The following is a 20,562-nucleotide window of genomic DNA, read 5'->3' on the forward strand; positions in this document are numbered from 1 at the left end:
ATAACGTCAGGCATTCAGTTGACAGACCAGAGAATTACAGAGCATGGTACTCTTCATTTACTAGTGCAACAGCTGAGGTTCAACTCAGTCCTACTCAGCTACTAGATCTCATGACAAAATGGTTTGGCAAAGAGTCAAGCGAACAAGTGAAGCGCATACGTTCAGTATACGTCAACAACCCCATATTCGCTTTGCGCAAAGCATGGGAGATACTGAATGAATGTTACGCAGCACCTGAGATCATTGAAAAGTCACTTTTCAATTAATTAAGACAGCCCCCCCCCCCCCCCCCCCCGTCCAAAAAAAAAGAAACAGTCAAAGACCACTTCATATTGCGCGAGCTAGGAGATCTGCTACAAGAGATTCAAGGTGCCAAGGAAGATAGATACCTCCCTGGCCTGCTATTTCTAGATACATCTCACGGGATTGGGCCAATCGTAGACAAACTCCCATATGGACTTCAAGAGAGGTGGATGTCACACGGCTCCCAATTTAAAGAGGAGAGTCAAAGTTTGGTTTCCCACCTTTTGAATATGTTTGCAATTTATTTTTATTTTTATTTTATTTCATTTTATTTATTTATTTTATTTTTTCCTTAAGAGCTCAGTATTGTTCATTCGATAATTTTACCGATTTGACATGTCATCATCATTGCTCTCTTTTTTTAATTTTAATTTTAAGTGTTTTATTTTGTATGTGGGTGAGAATGTGCGTGTGCATGTGTGTGTGCGTGCGTGCTAGTGTGTACTCATTAGTTCACCTAAAACCTATTAAAAATCCCATACCTTTCACCTAAACCGAATACTTCAGAATCCAGCTAGAGTCGTGAGGTTGTTAGGAGACCCGAGGAAGGGTCAAAGAAAAGAAAGGAAAGTGAAATCCAGCACCAACCAGGTCACCAATCAGAGTCTTTCACCAACCCCAGAAACATCTAAATTCCAACAAATTAGGGAGACCTCAAGAAACCAAAGGAAAGACTAAAGAAAGGAAGGAAGGATAGATGAAACAGAGTGAGATCCACAGATATCAGCCTCCACCGATTCAACGACCAGAGGAAGAAGCAGATTATGTTTGAATTTCGATAGATGCTGGTGTGGTGGATCTGGCATGCATGAAAACCTCCACCAAAGAGGGGAACCGTCGACCCCAGCCAGGACAGAGCAAGCACAACACCTCAAGGCCCCCCAGGCAACGGCAGCGCCAAGGGACAACCCCCTGGCCCCGCAGGAGCCACCGGCCGGAGAGCAAACCCAGGAACCAGGAGCTCCCCCCACCCCAACACGGCCCGCGCCCCCCACCTAACGCAGCAATTTCATATGCAAAGAGGCAAAGAAGCGCAATGATCCACGTTTCAACCAACAGAACGATCAAAGGCCATCTAAACCAGAACAAAACACCAAAGCGATTGCTGTACACAAAAATGATATTTCACCCGTCAAAGACCTTGATAAGAACTGCCCACTGCATATTAAGCCACACAGACTCGAAAATTGCAGAACATTTAGGAACGAACCATTTGATGAAAGAAAGGCCTTCCTCAAAGAAAAAGGAAAATGCTTTAAATGCTGTGCTTCAAACACTCACAAAGGACTGTAATTATAAAATAAAGTGCTCTAAATATAACCGTAACAGTCATGTCACAGCCATGCACTATGGTCCTTCACCACAAACTAACGAAGCTCCCTCACTGGCTCAAGATAATGGCGTGGAGGGAGAAAAGGTACCGACGTGTGCGGTCTAGGCCAGCTAGGTCGTTCATGTTCCAAAATATGTACGCTAAGGGTCACAAGGACAGGGCTATCAAAGCTTACGTGATATTGGATGATCAGAGTAACCATTCTTTAGTCAGATCTGAGTTTTTTGAAAATTGTTACATTAAAAATGAGCTGTTATCCTACAACCTTAAAACATGCTCTGGTGTAGTTGAAACGTGGGGCATAAATGGCAGGTTTTCAAATTGAGTCACTGGATAGGTCAGTAGTTGTTCCTTTGCCACCGCTTATTGAGTGCCAAACCATTCCCAACCACAGGAACAAAATTCCAACTCTGAGCGCTGTGCTACACCAGCCTCACACCTCCAGTCCATAGCGTAGTACGTACATCCCAGAACTTGATCCTAACGCTGAAATACTTCTGCTATTAGGACGTGACGTTTTACGGGCACACAAGGTCAGGCAGAGAATTAATGGCCCTCACAATGCGCCATTCGCCCAGCGTTTAGATTTAGGCTGGGTCGTCGTCGGAGAGGTTTGCTTAGGTAAACTGCACAAGCCAACAGTCAGTTCTTTCAAAACAGTTGTTCTGGAAAATGGTCACCCTACTATTTTCGTACCATGCGATAGTCTTGTTCATCTGAAGAAAACACCACACACAAATAGATCAAGAACAGCACCTGAATAGATGCTAAGACAAACAGTGTTCAACAGGATGGAAAACGACAACAAACCAGCTCTCTCAATTCAGGACATACTCTTCCTAAAAATCATGGATGATGCTATGTACAAAGATGAAGATAACAGCTGGGTCGCACGCCCCACTTCCATTTAAAAATCCTCGCCAGCAACTGCCAAACAACAAGGAACAGGCCATCAGTAGGTTCTCATCCCTAAAACGCAACTTAAAAAGGAAACCCGAAATTCAGGAATAATATGTGACATTCATGGAAAAAATCTTCTCCAATGACCATGCTGAAAAAGCACCTCCGCTAAACCAGGGGGACAAGTGCTGGTATCTTCCCACATTTGGAGTGTATCACCCACAAAAAAATAATCAAATCAGGGTTGGTTTCGATTCAAGTGCCCAGTTTGCCGGTGTCTCGCTTAACAATGTCCTTCTTACGGGCCCTGATTTGAATAATACACTAATTGGTGTATTGCTCCGCTTCCGGAAAGAGAGCATTGCTGTTATGGGAGATATACAGCAAATGTTTCACTGTTTTAGAGTTCAAGAGGACCACCGCAACTTCCTTCGCTTTCTGTGGCACAAGGACAATGACGTGAATAAGGAAGCAATTGATTATCGCATTAAAGTCCATGTATTTGGCAACTCACCTTCTCCTGCCGTAGCTGTTTACGGACTACGCAAGGCCATCTGCGCTGGTGCAAAAGACTATGGTGAAAACACTATAGATGCAATGAGTACGTACTGTAGATTTAACAACTTTTCAGTGGATGCCAATGATTGTAAAACAAAACAAGACTGTCAATGAAAACAAACACTACAATTGTAGTGCAATAAGTTTGAATATCATCAGTCATCCATTTCAGTAGTTTGATTCAAACTGTAAAACTAAAGTGCAATATTGTATGGATTCACTAAAAGCATATTTTTCAGAAGACCAATTCCCAACTAATTTCTATGTTAAAAATTAATTTGATTGTTTCTTATGTAATATTGTAATATCTTAACATTGTAAATTGGAGGTCGCTGTGGTGTCTAGGGGTTTGGGGAAGGGGGCTGAGCTGTGGTGAGTGGCGGGTGTGAGTGGGGGGCGGGGCTCGTGGGGTAGCGGGGGCTGTGGACCGGTGGGGTGCCTGTTGGGCCTGCCGTGCCCCTTTCTTTTTTTATTTTCTTTTTTTATTTGTATTTATTTTTTCTGCCCCTTTCTGCTGCGTTGGGCTGAGGGCGCGGGCCGTGTTGGGGTGGTGGGCGCTCCGGGTTCCTGGGTTTGCTCTCCGGCCGGTGGCCCCCGCGGAGCCCGGGGTTGTGCCCTGGCGCTGCCGAGGCCTGGGGGGCCCTGGGGGGTTGTGCTTGCCCTGTCCTGGCCGGGGTCGACGGCTCTGCTCTATGGTGGAGGTTTTTCATGAATGCCAGATCCACCACACCAGCATCTACATTCATTATCTGCTTCTTCCTCTGGTTGCTGAATCGGTGGAGGCTGATGTCTGTGGATCTCACTCTGCTTCATCTATCCTTCCTTCCTTTCTTTAGTCTTTCCTTTGGTTTCTTGAGGTCTCTCTAATTTGTTGGAATTTATATGCTTCTGGGGTTAGTGAAAGATTCTGGTTTGTAACCCTGTGCGTAGTAGGTGGTGTCGAGTCGGTGCTGGTTTTCACTTTTTTCTCTTTTCTTTGATCACTGCTCGGGTCTCCTGACAACTTCACGACTATCGGGATTCTTAAGTATTTGGTTTAGGTGAAGGGTATGGGATTTTTAATAGGTTTCAGGTGAATTAATGAGCACAAACTCACACGCACGCATAACTGCACAAACTCACACGCACGCATAACTGCACGCACGCACACGCATATACGCACGCACCCAAAAATAAATTAAATTAAATAAATTGGAGGTTTTTGTTAGCTGGAAACCCGAAACATCACAACCAAAACTCAATTATCAAAACTATAACTGTGGATGATATAACTGTCTGAAGTTCATTGTTTCTAAGAAAGAAAAAGAAAGAAAAAAAAGAGCAATGATGATGACATGTCAAATCAGTAAAATTACCGAATGAACTGAGCTCTCCAGAAATAAATAAATACATAAATAACTGTCTGAAGTTCAACTGCGATACTTATTAAATTAATTAATTTTATTTTTAAATATTTATGTTTTTTTTTAATTACTTTTTCATATTCAAAGGAATGATAGATAGGCTCTATCACAACAATAAGCATTTTGGACATTGAATTTGCAGAATGTTTGATTTCCATATTCATACGCACGTTCTTTTTGCAAACAGACTTGATATCAATATCTTATTCTGGTGTGTTCATGCAAATTCTGACCTGACAAACTCAGACGGCAACACACTATTGATATGTATGATCTTTAAGGGCACGCTGAGACCAGAGCATCACATTCACACCGTGGAGTAGATTAAATAGAGCATGACCTTGCATCACCTAGAATATATAAATAGCCAAGTGTGTGTATGATGTCTGCTCTTGGAGACACGTAATAATTTGCCTTATAAACTAATTAAATGCAAATCTGTTTACCGGTATATAATGTTAGAAGCATTTTTCAATCTGTTTGTTTTTTCTTTGTGTTAGGTTGCGAGCCAAAGTCTGAGGTTCAGCTTCAGATACTCTGACAGTCGAGTGAAGTGAAATAATAATATATATGTTTTAATTAATGTTATACCCTTATCCCAAAGTGGGAACAAAAGGTGATGTAGGTCACAATCGATACACAGATGATCACATTAAAATAACTCTAACCAACTTGACTCCAGCTGCTGGCATCTCTTACTAGACCACACCCCTTAAAGACACACATCCAACAGATTGCAGTAATTACACTTTCTAAAACCTGAAAAAATGGTGGTGGTTTCTTGAGGGATGGAACGGATTAATGGCATTTCAATGTATTTCAATGGGGAAAATTGATTTAATATATGAGTACATTTGAGCTACAAGCTTGGTCATGAAGCTCACAAGGGAGTACCAGGAATGCATTTGAAATGTGTTTTTGTTGTATTAGTACAAAATCTTATACAAGGGCTTGTTTCTATCAAAAATTCAGTGCAGTTGGAGACAAGTATTGTGACACTACTAACTTCTTTCCTTCCATTTAGATATTACATGGATTTGTGCTGTGATACATCTATTCAGGCTTGTGCTTGCAGCACAGCTATAACACCATGCCAAAATCCATTTCGGTCTTGTTTGCACATATCTCAGTCAGACTTCCATCAACAACTTATATTTCGCTGGCGTCGGGCCAAAATCTCTTTAATATTTAATTTAATATTTCTTCAAAAATCTATACTTTTGGTCAGTCCACACGGTGTGTCGTTCTTAAAAATTATCGACCAATTTCAAGTGATGAAAATGGCTTTCTCTTTTTGATGACATAATATTATAAACGGTTGAACAAACATGGCAATTTTGGGGACTTCTTAAAAGTGACAATTTTAGAGGCACAAGGTTTTGGTCCGACGCCCGTGATTTGAACCCATATACACTTATGTATTTGGAACCTTGTGATTGACAGTTGATCCCACAAGGACACACGTGGGCGTGTCTACACACTACATTATCTGTCAGTCCTATGGTTACAGATTCTATTTATATATACTTACTGTGCATAGTGCTGCTTTAAAGCTGAAGCGCCGCACTTGAAGGAAGTGGGAGGCCGTCAAATAAATTAGACTGCGTTCGCTTTGCAGCGCTCCAGCCCTTTGTGTCACCTCACAAAGAGCCTGTTTCTGTTTCCTAATTGGTTGATGCTATAATTGAGGCTTGAGGGATAGCGAGAGAGAAGTATTACAAAATGTAATTTGCCTGACTTCAATGGTTTCCAATATTTATTCATTTTTAACCAAGCCAGTGTTTAAGATATTGTGTACCTGATGCCTCAGGGGAAACCTGTTTCAATAACTTTAAAAGATTGCTCACAAGTGTAGGTTTTGGGGATTATATTCCTCAAAATACTGAAGTAAATGACTTTACTCGCTGCTGATCAAAATACAGTAGACTGCCAGGAATGCAAAAAAAAAAAACAACAACTTTAAAGTTTGTATTTCTTTTCCACTACCTTTTGAAAAAAAAATGCTTTTATTGCTTTTTTATCATTTTGTTGGATTTGACACCCCTGGAGTTTCACATCAAATACAGATGTGATATTGAATGTGGGTGAAAAAAACAAAAATAACAAAAAATTTGATTTACAATTTCCGGATTTTATATTATATATATATAATTTTTTTCTTCTTTTTTTTACATAAACCAAGAACTTAAATTGTTTTGCTTTTATTTTATCAGTTAACAAAAGTAACCATATTTCTTCTCTTGGAATCAATGTGCAAAACTTCTACCTTGAATCAAATACTTCTGGAAATGTAAATCTATGTGTTGAAAAAGTAGAAAAGTACAACTTTTTTTGTCAACTTTGTTTTAAAAGCTAAACAGTGCTAGTTGTGTACCTCAATATGACACAAATAAACATCACATTTAGGGTTTAATGTAGGAACCGAGGTCTGTCATCCCCTCCAACTGTCTGCTGATTTTACATTTGTACAAGTACTTTTATGTAAATTTAGGTGGCTGTTTTGCCATGACTGGCAAATTTTCTTTTAGCGTTATTGAATTGGCCAGTCACCGGTGTAATAAAGTCTTGGCCTGCCATAAATCGGCTATTTTACCGTGATTAGTCCGCTTCACTAAGTTCACCCCTTCTATAGATTTCCTTTCACTTTTCAATTTGTTTTGTCACTAAAAATAGGCTGTTATCAGCATTACCAGCCCACTATACTACATTTCATAAGGATTTTATGTCGCAGACGACGCAGAGGCTGAAAAGTGTCACAGGCACGGCGAGTGAAAGTAAGCTTGTCTTTTATACCGGTATGTGCTTGCAAGGTGAGTCCGTCTTGACGAGATAGCGTACATGTTGCGACCACGCAGCGACATAAATGTGCAAATTTTTGCTATTCACATAAGCTTGTAAATGTCTATCATCAATCAGGATAAAATATCCAATTTACAGCAGGCTAAAGATTTCCTCGCTCTGGCGATTGACCAATATTGGAGCCGTTCAGAGCAAAAATATCACTAGCATTTGAGTTGCCAGTCATGACAAAATAACCACTGCCTAAACAAACGGCGTGGGGCAACTTGAGCAATATACTTGCGGCTAGGTAGCAGTACATACCTGGGTTCTCCCGTTTTCAGCAAGTGGTGAAATCGGGTCTTCCTCATTGTATACATGGGTGCCATATCATTAGCGAGGTGCAACATGTCCGCTTTGGTGATCGCTCTTATTGTGCCCCTTTCTTGTCATACGTGCTTCCTTGTGTAAATGACTCCTCCATGGTAACATAGTAAACAGTTTTTTTTCTTGCGGGAGTTTGCTTGTTTGCTGTTGTTGAGTTCCTCCCATATGGAGTGTGTGAGGACACGACTGGCAGAGCTAACGCTAGAAATGCCCATTGGGGCGAAAGACGCGGGCAACGAAAGGGGAAAAAAACCATTGATGTTATAATTTTTGTAATCGTTCACAACGAAACACTCGAATGATTTAAAAAAATCTATTTATCGCCCAGCCTTAGCCCCACAGCTCCTAAAGAGTTTGCCTGCAAAGTTACACCAAAAACTATAAAAGAGAGCAATCAGTCCCTAATAGAATATGGAGACCCCAGCAGTTTTGTTGCCATCCACTATAGCCTCTCCCATATGTTACAGCAACATAACAGCTTTATGTTGTCTACCCCCCATTAAGTCAGTGTGCTGTTAAACACACAGGGAGGCAGGGATGGGCTCAGTTTAACCGGAAAACCTTTTTCCCCCGTCCATGATAATAGTCCTGATTCACCCTCTAGTGAGTCCATATTGTGGCCCCAGGCAGACAATCTGCCATTAATACCACTAAGGACCCCCTGAGAGAGGAACCTCAACACCTCACCAGCAAGAAGGTTTTGTCAAAGATTGCTGGTGTGAATGTATAAATGGATTTGATGAAAATACACTCTCTTTCTTGAGTGATTTCAACCAGCTGGGATTCTGCTTTTAACCTTTTACGAATCATAGGACTGTTGATATACCTCCTGCAATTAGTTGTTAGTTATATACAAAAAATATATTTTCAGTATGTTCATAACTCTTATCTCCATGCTGGCATTATTTTATAAGAGTAAGACTTACTCATGTATAGCGCCTGGACTCGTACACCAAATCCGTGTTTAGGCTACATATATGTTTACCATATAACCATCATATTCTGAATACATTCAAATGGGTTACTAACACATCGTTGTCCAAAACGTGAAAAATCCATTTTGATCATAATGGTGAATGGAGTACACTTACATTGCGTTTAATCTGTCCCATTTATTACTATATTATCCAAAGCACTTTACCAAGCCAAATTAAAAAACAACAACAGTGTACATATGCGGCTGACGCGTAACGCAGCCGTAATAACCGGAAAGGTTTTCATTTTTAGTTTAAAATAACTTACTTTAACCTCCAGAATCCTTTGCCATCCTGTTTTCAGTAATATTTTAAACCAGGGCCGGATGCAGAATATTAGGGGGGGCGAACGGAAATGTTTGAGGTTTGAGGTTTCCTAATTATTGTGAGAAATGATGAACACGATCAGTGTCTTCACATTAATTAATGTAATTAATTCGTAATATTAACTAGAGCTGTCACTAACAAATCTTTTTAGACTCAATTATCCTATCGATTTTTTCACTGATTACTCGGATAGTCAGCGAGGCAGAAATTTTTGGCGACCAATTTTTTCCAGCCCTAATAACAACATATAATAGTAACATTTGATTTTGATCAAATGTATTATTTCAGAAGTGTGTATCAAAATGGTAGCCCTGAACACTAATCAGTAGACAAGAAATAGCTCTCAGCTTCAAAAAGGTTGGTAACCCCTGCGCTAAGCTAACCAGCCTAGCGTCCAAATTTATGAACTCTTTAAAAAAAAAAAAAGGTTTTTATTTAGTATTGCAAAACATACAACAATAGCTATTCTTAAAAATGACAAACCAATGACTGAAACAATTGTTGACTATACATAACAAAAGAAAACAAAATAACATGCCGAGGGGGATACGTTTACAAAACCCTGAAATGTTCACATGAATTGTAGTTCTTGATAGCCTTTTGGTTACGAGAAAACTTAAGGGACTTGATGTACTGCCTGATTTCACAATGGAAAAAAAAAGAAAAAGTTTTCCTATGTAAAAATGTACATTTATGGATGTAAAGGTTTGCCATAAGATTGATTAGATTAATAATATAAATCTCCTTTGGCTTTAACTTATTTCTTTTAAAGTCATAAAGACCAAACAGTACATCTTTCCAAAACAGTTCAAAATCTCCATCAATCGTTTTAGCAATACATTTACAGATGTTACTCCAAAAGCTTTGGACAAAGGGGCAGAGCCAAAATAAATGAGTCACAGTTTTGACCTCCACAGAACAGAAAGTGCACTTCTGATCAATATATTTTTTGAACCTTTTAACAATATGACCATTTGAGGGGTAAAACCTGTAAATTATTTTAAAAGAAATTTCTCTAATTTTGTTAGTGAACAAAAAATTATTGGGTAACAGCCAGACTCTTTTCCAGTCTATGTGTCAAATTTGTGAACTCCCTTTGTGCGAGGACGGCATCAGAGGCCAACAGCAAAGTAAGGTCAAAGGTGCTGATACAGTGTCTAGATGGGTTTTATTGAGTGATTGCTAAACAGTTTAACATAATGCTCATTAGCTGTCTGAACATTCCCTTACATGTGTCAAGGGAAAGTTAGAAGCTCTCCTTTGACCGCTCTATTCATTTGCTAAGGCACTCTGATATATTATAAGGTACTTCAAAACTAAAATTTAGCATTTTGGTCTCTTGACATAGTTTGACAAGTTGCCCGTTGTTCTTTTTTTTTTTTTTTTGCCTCCTTAAGATACATTAAAGATCATGAGTGCATATTGGATGTGCTGATGAAGATATTAAAAACTTGAAGCATTTGAATGATTTTATTCCCTCGCCTAGTAAGAATCAATAAAATAATTCATAAAAAAATCGGACTGATAAGCAGTATCAATAGATCAAAGTGAAGTGAATTCTTTAGTGGCTGTTGCTCTTGTATCAGTTCTCTGTATCACTGTTTAACTATATTATTTCAGTATAGTATCCCCTGTTGAATCTACATAACTGTATCAATACCAACCTTTGTTCAGATGGTATTGTTTATTGTTTCTTTATATCTCAGATGCTATTGTATTGTTTTGTTGTACTGTCTTAGCTCAAGCAGGCGTGCAGTAGTAAAGCTGCTGATAATCTCAGAGATGAACACCAGAACAAATACATTTATTTTACTACATCGCTGATGGGTCACAAGAGCTCCATTTTACCTCACATGAAGAAAGTTATACATCACTGGACCAACTACTTGTTGTAAAATCCCTTTTGCACTGATTGCAAGGAGATGATTCTCCGGAATCTTTGTTGCTCAATGATGGATTCACGTTCAAGGAAACGAGGCACTCTTTAAAATTCTTACCTCCGCAGCTCGCCAAGACTGGAATGTTTATCGCTTTCCAGATTATGAAGATGAAGGAACTCTTAAATGCAAATAAGCAGACACGCATCTGCATTACAAATATCATGAACGATTTCAAAAGTTATCAGCCAGTGGGAAGAGTGCTTCAAATCATGATGCACTTTAATCCATTGCCGTAGTAGTAAGATGCATGATACAGTAGCTCTTCTTTCTGGAGAGTAGATAGGTCTAGCCTGCACTGTCCCTCATGAATAATTACTGCACTTGAAGCCATGCTAGCACCACGGGAAGGGCAAGCAGAGGGAGGAGGAGCACACAGGCAGACTGAACGTTCAACCACGACATGCAATTTGGAACAACAGGGAAACAGGAGCAGAAAAAGTTTCCACACAAATGTTATAACGGAAGCGTGAAATGTCAATGTGGATTAAACAGTTTGACTGGTGAGTACATTCAAACGTATTTAAATATGTTCAAACATACTCGCAAGCACGTTTGAACAATACTCGCGAGTACATTCCAATGGACTGGTAGGCTAAATGCTACAAACATAGCACTGCTGACATAATAATAAATCATAAAAGTTACAACTAAACAATGTCTTTCTTTCAAAATTTTTAACGTACAGTATTGGTATAAAATGGGCCAAATGCTTTAAAAAAATGCTTTTAGGGAAAATATGCTATGTTTGTAGCATTTAGCCTACAAGTATGTTCGAACGTACTTGTGAATATGTTCAAATTTAAATACGTTCAAACGTACTCACCAGTCAAAAATGTTTACTCCACATTGGCAGTTCCACGCTTCCGCAGTTATCAGCCACTTCCAAGGAAATGTTCATTGGAGTGCCAGTTTTGAAATCAGGCCTAATGATCTCCAAAATTCCAATTTCCCAGCAGTTCTTTATGCCGCCATACGATACATAATATTGAAATACCGGGAAAAATAGTGTTTTGTATTACAGCATAACAGACATACTAAATTTGAGGGTGGCCTTATAAAGTATTTGATTTGATTTTCTTTAACTTGGAGATACCCTGGACTTAAACCGAAATGTAAGTCTTAACACACATGCTGATAAAGTTCATGAAATGTTAAATCTTGTCAGCTTGATTGTGTCTTGATGCTAGCTCTCAAATTTCGCTCTGATTTTGAGTTGCGTTTACTGCCACAAAAATAAAATATAAACACCTCTAAGTAAAAGTGTTTTTGTCATGAAATGAGGGTTGGAACATGCACCAGAATCCTAATATCTGTGTCAGCTATTTCGGCTTCTACATTGTATTCCTATAATGCAGAGTTCTGTTTATACTGGGCTGTATTTGCATTCGTTTGCTGTATTTAGCACAAAGGAACTCGCTGCAGTGCAATTGCGATGAATTAGCTGTTGGATTCCTTTGAAGACTTTCCTTTTTTTTATTACCAGACTCAGCCTGGAACCTTTGATTGCTTCTGTGCAAAAGAGAGGAGGGCCGGTTCATCTTGGTGCAAACGTATTTCGAGGGGTAGCAACAAAGTGAGCTGCTTGTGATGTCAACCTTCAAAGTGGCACTGCCAAGTGCTTTGCAATGTATGAGGTTTCATATTATCAAGCTTGTTGAGTGAGTCATTAAACAGGTCACTGGCTCACAGGCTGAGGTCAATATTTCATATTTTGGATGCATTTTTTGACATTTCAATAAAAGAGCAGCTCTAGTTCAAACAAAAGAGCTACGAGAGAAAATGTGAAAGAAAGACAACAGGGTGTTGCAGTGAAGTTCACAGCAGCTTTTTCCTTGGTGGACTTGGCAGAAAGTACTGCAATCACCTGCTGTGTTCCTTCTGCAGAGCCGTCCCGCCATGAAATCCAGAGAACAAATAAAAGCCCAGTGATACAGAAAGACCACGGATTAATATTAGAGTCAGGATTTAGTGGTTCGACCCACTTGAGATCAAATTTGGGTAAAAATGGCCCTTGAATTAGAATGAGTTTGACACCCCTGGTTTAGGTGCCGGTCTTGGGTAGGGATAGATTGTTACTGTGAGGGTTTCATGTAACAGTTATGGTTATGGTTATGAGGTATGGGGTTAGAGTTTAGGTTTATGGTTAAGGCTAGGATTAGTAGGTTTAGAGTTAGGATTAGTATGGCTCTCGAAGGTCTATTCAAAACTTAAATAGCCCCTGATAGGAAACCATGGAAGGAAACTTCATGTTCATTGTTGTCAAAAAGACTTTGACAGACATTATAAGAACGCTGACTATACAGTATTTATACTAATCCTGCTTCCTATTGCGTTAAAAATTTAGATATCTCGCTGAACAAGAGGTGTTCATTTTGAACGGAGCTATCTGAGTACAAGAAATGTTAAAAATCAAAATGGATATTCAGGTGGTGGAAAAATACCTGAGCTGTTATTAGAAAGATATAAAAGCTACCTCCAAATGCGGTGACAGCTTTTTAATGAATAATGGGCCAGAGGCAGTGAGGTTTCAGTGAGGAGGCTCAGAGTTCACATTCATGTTAAATACTTGATGGGGTCTTAAAAAGAGAATCCGCTTAAGGTTGACTGTCTTCAAGCGCCTCGATCTGGCTAGCATGCTAATCCTTGTTGTTTTAATTTTCTCAGAGCTGTGTCTAATTAGAGTTTAGGGCTATTTTTTTTAAACGATGGTTTATCGTGTCCATCTCTTGTCCTTAATTAAACTCATGTATTCTCAGTTTCAAGTTCTAACGTAAATACTGTGCGCCGCTTGGGGCCTGGTTTATATACACAACGAAGGGGGCATTTTTGTATATCAAATAATGTTACTTGTATATTATAATTTATGTCCAGTGAAACTTGATCTTAAAACAAAAGAAAAAGGAGTATTATGGAGAAGCAGCAATAATTTAGGCAGACTGGGTGGAACTAATATTTCTGGGAGCACCCAGGCACATAAATATGGACAGAGCTGAAGTCTCATGAGAGTTGCCAAAGTCTCATGAGATTTGTTGCAGTTCTTAACTCTCTGAATTTTTCTAGATTAAATTCCAATGCACAATCATTTTCCCCAGCTGACACCCATGTTCAACTGAGCCTCAGCTACTTCAAAGAAAGAAAGCAAAAGTATTAAAAGTCATTTCAAGCTCAAATTGGACCCTGCATCAGAGCCTGACTGAGAAAATGGGTTCACTAAATCCACAGCTTGCGCTGCCCTCGTTAAATGCATTTGAGCGAAAACGAAATGCAAATGATGCCGCTAAAGGATCTAAAAGATGAGATTGAAGATTTACTCTCGGCTTGATCTGACTGAACAGTCCGCTTATGCTAAGGAGACAACATGCTCAGTTTTTGGTTCATGCCGCTTACAAAATTGATCATAATGTCACAATAAAATGGGATTTTCTGCGACATCATATGTTCCTCTGGGAACTGAGTGCCTTTAAATTCCTAACATGAAGATATCACAAGCAGCCCACGACAATATGAACATCTCCTCTCTCATTGCTTACCCCCACAATCTCTTTCCCACTTTCATTAATTCCTTCGCTATCTGTTTTTCTATCTTTACGCTTTGTTGGTCATGCATTTCCGCAAATCCCACCAACAGATTGCCTCTATTAATTAGGCTGGCGCTCACGTCCTGCTTGTGATATTCACAAGTAATGGAGATATTAAGCAGATAAGGCAATTCCTGCTGTCACTCCATCTTTTAATTAGGCAGCGGTTTAACAGGTAGACAGCTGGCTGATTTCAAGCCAATTGTTGAGAAGATACATCGCATGCATTTGTGCTTACGCAAAAAGTTGTGAATAAATGTGATTTATTAATTTTACCTGTAAAAAGGGGATGATTGTCTATGAAGACCGAGTTTTGTTCTATAGGAAACTGTACTTTATGATTGTCCATTATTTTTACTATACAGTACTACTGCAGAAAGTGCATATCCTGGTGAACAACTGCTTCGGGACAGTCATGAGCAGGACTTCTACAAATTGGCCTGGTAGGGATCCCTGAAAACCAAATTTATTGTGTAGGATAACGTTCCGCTCTGAGAGGTTCATATGTCTATTTACTTCATGTGCCAAAGCGCCACTTAGTTGTAACAGAGAATGTCTAAGAAAATATATGAGCACTTAATTCATATATTGTATTAATTTCAAAGTCTGACAGTGTAGACAAGACAAACAGAATAGATGACTTCAAACAAAGTTTTAAGTTGAATCATTGAATGTGGGTGGAGCATGTATAAAAATTATGATGAAATTGACTAGTGCCAGAAGCCAAGATATTTCCTAATTTCATACGGTGAGTTAGTGTTACAGCCCACTATCAACTGTGTAGTCACAATCATTTCAAATGAGAATTTCATTTTATTTTTTTTAATAATTGATTTTCTATTCTGCACTCAGCTAAGGATGGAAAGCACCTGCGTGTCTATTTAATGTTGACGTTGGAAGGTCTTGTAGGTTGAGCAGGATAATGTAATGTCTATACAGCATGTGTGCAGTTAATTGAAAGGTTCAAGGTGTACTAAATACATGGGGAGCATATAGAGGCATAATTAAAAGCTTCCACATACATGTTTAGGTGTGTGCGTGCACTGAAGGGACGTGTCGTGCTTTGGTGGGAAGCAATTACATACTCGACGTGAGCTAAAGAATTCTACTTCCTGTCACTCGCAAGTCAATTTTATGGAATACCTTCACTGACACCGCGATTATCAATCTTTTCAGGGTAATGGCAGTGTTATTTCACCCTAGGTGAAGGTGACCTCTGAAGCATCCCTGCATCTCTTGCCGTGTACCATTTTTGCCCCTGCAAACACCTTGCAGATTTTCCTTGGGGCAAAGATCTAATCCACTTTAGCAGTTGCTGTTCCCGGATCATTCCCTCAAGACCCGTTACTCTCCCTAACCTTGTCAGAGCACTGCACTGCAGGGCAAACATAACGAAGAGAATATAAAATTCAACACTGGAGCTCCGAGTACATCATTAAAACATTTTTCCGACCATGGTACTCGCTACGAAAGCAATGAGACAATTTCGGGTTGTTAAGAATTCACAATGACAGACTCCATTGGGCTTCTCGGGTCCTGGCGGATTAACTGGCTTGTTTCTAAGAAGTGTCGACACCGCAAATTGTTTGTACGTTGTGTAAAACTGTGAGACACAATCAAGTTAGTTTAGTAGGTTATTGTAAACAAGTAATTCACTTTAAGTAGCATAAGCGTAGATCTGTTTTCAGTGTCTAGAATGGATTGCCCTCTAGTGGTGAACTAATAGAATGCAACAACCTAAATTCGAAGCATGTGCATTTTGTAGCAGGCACACTACGGTGTCTGAGACTTCGCAAGCCTACAACCAATTACTACGTTCATGAGGTTCTTGTCATTTGGGTATCCGGAGCAGAAAGATGGCGGCGAAACATTTCAGCCTCCTCTATGTAATATAATTTATGATGTACAATAAATCAAAATATTCTACACGCTGTTCCTTTTGATATTGTGGGCATTGTCTTGGAAAATAATAGCACATATACATATGCAAATAGAATACAATCTAACAGACTCGCTAACCAAAACAGAAGCACCAACCGAAAAGTAAACCAGGCTTCCCCAATCCTGGTCTTCGAGGGGAGGAGCCCAATAAAAGTTATATAATCAGCTCATCAGTAAGTGCTGCAGAAGCCTGATAAAACTCCTGGTCTTTAATATCAGGAGTATTGGAGGATGGAACCATCAACAACCTGCAGGACTCCAGCCCGTGAGGACAAGAATTGGGCATGCCTGATGTAAACAGACTCTTAGGTGAAGACACCTTTTGATTTAACATCAAGATTCACTCGATTTAAAGTGCAGTATCATATTCTATTGGTGGAAAAATATGGAAATCTATGTATAATATTATGACACGTCCCTCAATCTGCAGTTGTGTAAATAAACTCGCCCGTCCACTATATGAAGAAATACGATTTACTTAGATGACACTCAGCAAGCCATTACTGTACTCGTAAATACAAACATGACTCACTTTATCTTAATGCCACCTTCCTTCATGATGTAGACTATAAATTTATGATTCACGAAATGATGGTAAGATCATTAAAAAGTTCCCTGCTAAATAGTGTGTCCAAGCTTGAGGCCATTGTTCCCCAGACTGAACTGAAATAATCCACAGTGTCATGGTAGATCCGGCATTCTGAATCTAAATATTCCTGAATCAGCATTCATTATTGTGTACTTTAAACACACGCGGACATTGCTTACACTTGTAATTATTTGTTATTGTTCTGTTTGCGTGTAGTCTCCGATGAAGATGAAGTCTGAAGGTATGGTGGACGGAGGCTTGTTCACAGAGAGTTATTGCAACATCTGCAATGCCCAGCTCATCTCCGAGTCCCAGCGCACGGCACACTATGAGGTAAGCCTGTCTCCGTACATCTTTTTTTTTTTTGTCATCGTTGGCTTTTATTTGCAGCACGACTCATTTGCAAGCTGAGTGAACACAAAGGAATGGCACGCATAAAACAAAACAAAAAATTTGCTTTGGCAGGCAGATTCCTGCGCTGTGGTCTTCGTACATGGCTTATTTGTACAGACAAACAGTGCTCATCCATTATCCATAGACTTAATGCAGCATGGTAATGGTTGGGGATCGCACACAAACAAGCACATACACACAGACACAATTTGTTTTAATGTGCTCTACCTCACTGCATACTCCCTAAGAGTAATTTAATGAATAGCCATTAAATAATCAGCCCTGTCCTATATTTACAAAGTGCACATGCGCACATGCACACACAACATTCATGCATTGGGTCTTTCTTGATTACAAGGCACAATTGGGATTAACAAGGAAACTAATCAGGACAAGCACTTATCTGGAGAGAGCGAGCGAGGACTGCAACAATGTGTGTTCGCATGCTCCAGCATGTACCGACTATGTTAATTAGATAAACAAACACACACAGAACCTTGAAATGTGCAAATAAACTCATTGCAATCTGTCAACCCAAATCCAAAAGTTACTTAAATATGTCAACTTTGTGTCAGATGATCATAGTGGTCATTTAAAGGTACGTAATTACATATATTAAAATATGACTGTCTCTGAATTGTGTTTCACTACTTTGAGCTACTGCAAAACAAATGCAGGTTTCTTAACTTTCAATTAGAGATGGTCAACATCACTTTTTTCTAGATCGATACCATTATGAGTACTCAACTCTTGAGTAGTCACTGATACAGATAAAATTTCCCAAAATAAAAGTGACATAATTTTAAACAAAACACCTATATATCCCTTTATAACATTGATAGCAGTTAAAATGGATCTTTGACGTCAATAGTCGTCAATGGCACTGAATGAGTTAAAATTGCATTGAGTTCACGGTAATTTTCTATTCTTCTAATTTGTAGTTCCTGATTGTAAAATGGCCACAAGTGGACAGCCGATACAGGTATTGGCTTCCGTCACGAGTACCGATACCTTGAAATAAGGCATGGTATCCATCCCTATTTTAAATGCTCTGACTTAACAAAAAAACATTTTCAAACGATATCCATCCATTTTATGTACCACACATCCTCACCTGATCACATACCAAATCGATTTAGTAGATTGCCTCCACCAGCTTCAAATGCGACAACATGGTTACAGTGACCCGGACTCTCCAAGTTCAAAACAGTTTCTCTTTGAGTAAGGTCAACATTTGTGCCGGACGTAATTAACTTCCCTGCAGGCGTCGGTGAGTTATTGCGGTCATGGAAATTGGACAGATGTGACCTTCACGTTTGACCGTCAAAATTAAATCCTGTACCTTCCCTGAGTGGAGCACCCAAGATTCTCTAAATTACACAAGTATCAGAAAAAGTGTATCGTGGTCTTTTCACTTATTTGTGTGTTGAGACTTGATTTGTCTTCATGAATTTGGGCGGTCTACTGGTTTTCAAAAATCTACTTCACATTTGCTCCAAAGGAAGGGTGAAAAGTGTCTCCTTCTTGCCAAACACTGAATTGTCAGAATGAAGGATGAAATAGTAGTCATTACTTGTTTCAAGACACACAACAAATCAGTTCAGCTGTCTATGGTACACTTTTGAATGGTAAATCTTGCATTTCCAAGGCATGGTGTGCAGAGGAGGTAGCCAGTAAATGTAAAGAACGGGACTGATGTAATCTCCCAATGAATGTGAAGACAAACACCTCTTTCACACTGCCTGTCCCAATTTGCTATTCTGTGAGAATGACTCTGAGACTGAATGGGAGGGACAAAATGAAGCCGGTGTTCTGTCAGATCAGCATAACCGTATACTAAACTCTATTTGTTGCCTCACCCTGAACTCAACCAAACACTCAACCTGTTCTTACTGCGCATGACCTGTTTCCTACAGCGCATGCACAGAAGTGCAAGGTATACTACTTCGACGGGTATGCTGTTTTGTCAAGACACAGGCAATATTCTCACTTCAGAGGTCATTTCAGCACCGTAACAATGTCTGCGTGAATTGAAAGTGCTGACATTACAAGATAGCAAAGTGAAAAGTTTCTCATTTGACACTCAGCAAATGTTGCTGTCTGACGAGTATTTTACACATCATAGTACACAACATTGGTATTCTTCTTGGTGTGTGCTGCCCTTTGCCTTCCAAATGGGATGGTTCTCTGTCGAGCAGCCCATGACTTCATCTATCCTTTAGATACCACTGAATGGTCAACTTTCAGATGCTTTGGAACAAAGTATACAAAACTGAAGCTAAACTGTACTGTATGATGTTTAAGGTTGTAACTTTTGGTGGGCCAAGAAGATTCATGTAAGTTCTTGAGCCAAAGAAAGGTCAAAACTACAAAAGCCCAAGAAAGAACCTATCCAATTTGAGTGACAAGCCAGCATTGTTCCCACAAAAATATTTTTCTTCAGAGCATGTACTTTAAATATCCTATATTAAGGCAAAAACATAAATTATGTAATTTCTTCATAGTGAGCCCAAACCATTCCAATCTTTATGTTAGGTCCTTGCTTTTACTGAAATTGATGATGATGCTTCTGTTTATTTTCTAGAGTGAATCAAATCAAGATGCAACTTCCCTCAGTTGCTGTCCAGTAACACAGAGCGAAGATATTTTTACCCATCCGTCCCCGTGTCCTTCGCACTGTTGACCTAACTTGATTTTGACCAACAGTGAAAGATGCGAGACAAGCCTGGTCCATTAACGTTGATGGTCTCAGGGTCAGCGCAGCTTTACCATGTCTCGCTTTTAGCCGCCATCCCGCTGCCATCAACTGCACGACCATTTATGTACAAACACAAGGCTGCTTGGAACCGCACACTCAAGTCACAACATGTATTAAAGTAGTCTGACAAGGGGTGGAGAGGCATGAGAGATGTTGGGGAAGGTGGGGGTTTACTATCCCAAGGATGGGTGTCGAGGATCCAATCAATGCAGCAAAGCAGCAAGTACAATGCCTTGTCAAAGTTGGCCATTCACTTGCTTTATAAGCTGCACTGCCTTGTTTTAACACTTATCTAAAAATCCTAAATCATTACCCCTATTGTAATTCTGGCTCTAATTTTGCCATTACGTTACACATACACAAAATAGGAGTGTATTGATTTAAATGAGTCTCTCTTCCC

At 39.5% G+C, this 20,562-nt stretch overlaps 1 protein-coding gene across 3 annotated transcripts in view; it reads left to right on the forward strand.

Annotated features, from left to right (window-relative positions):
• Positions 1-20,562, forward strand: part of LOC147164103 (zinc finger matrin-type protein 4) — an 86,255-nt gene that overhangs the window by 9,703 nt on the left and 55,990 nt on the right. For 2 of the 3 annotated variants that reach the window (XM_086093837.1, XM_086093839.1), the window contains exon 2: positions 17,228-17,344. In XM_086093837.1, coding sequence (XP_085949963.1) covers positions 17,228-17,344 — 117 coding nt within the window. Of the gene's footprint in view, positions 1-11,984; positions 12,016-17,227; positions 17,345-20,562 lie in introns of those variants that run through there. The other variant, XM_086093838.1, reaches the window with a different exon arrangement.

Source organism: Leptonotus elevatus, chromosome 13 (genome assembly GCF_054856555.1).
Source record: "Leptonotus elevatus isolate MCC_2025b chromosome 13, RoL_Lele_1.0, whole genome shotgun sequence".
Classification (NCBI taxonomy): domain Eukaryota; kingdom Metazoa; phylum Chordata; class Actinopteri; order Syngnathiformes; family Syngnathidae; genus Leptonotus; species Leptonotus elevatus.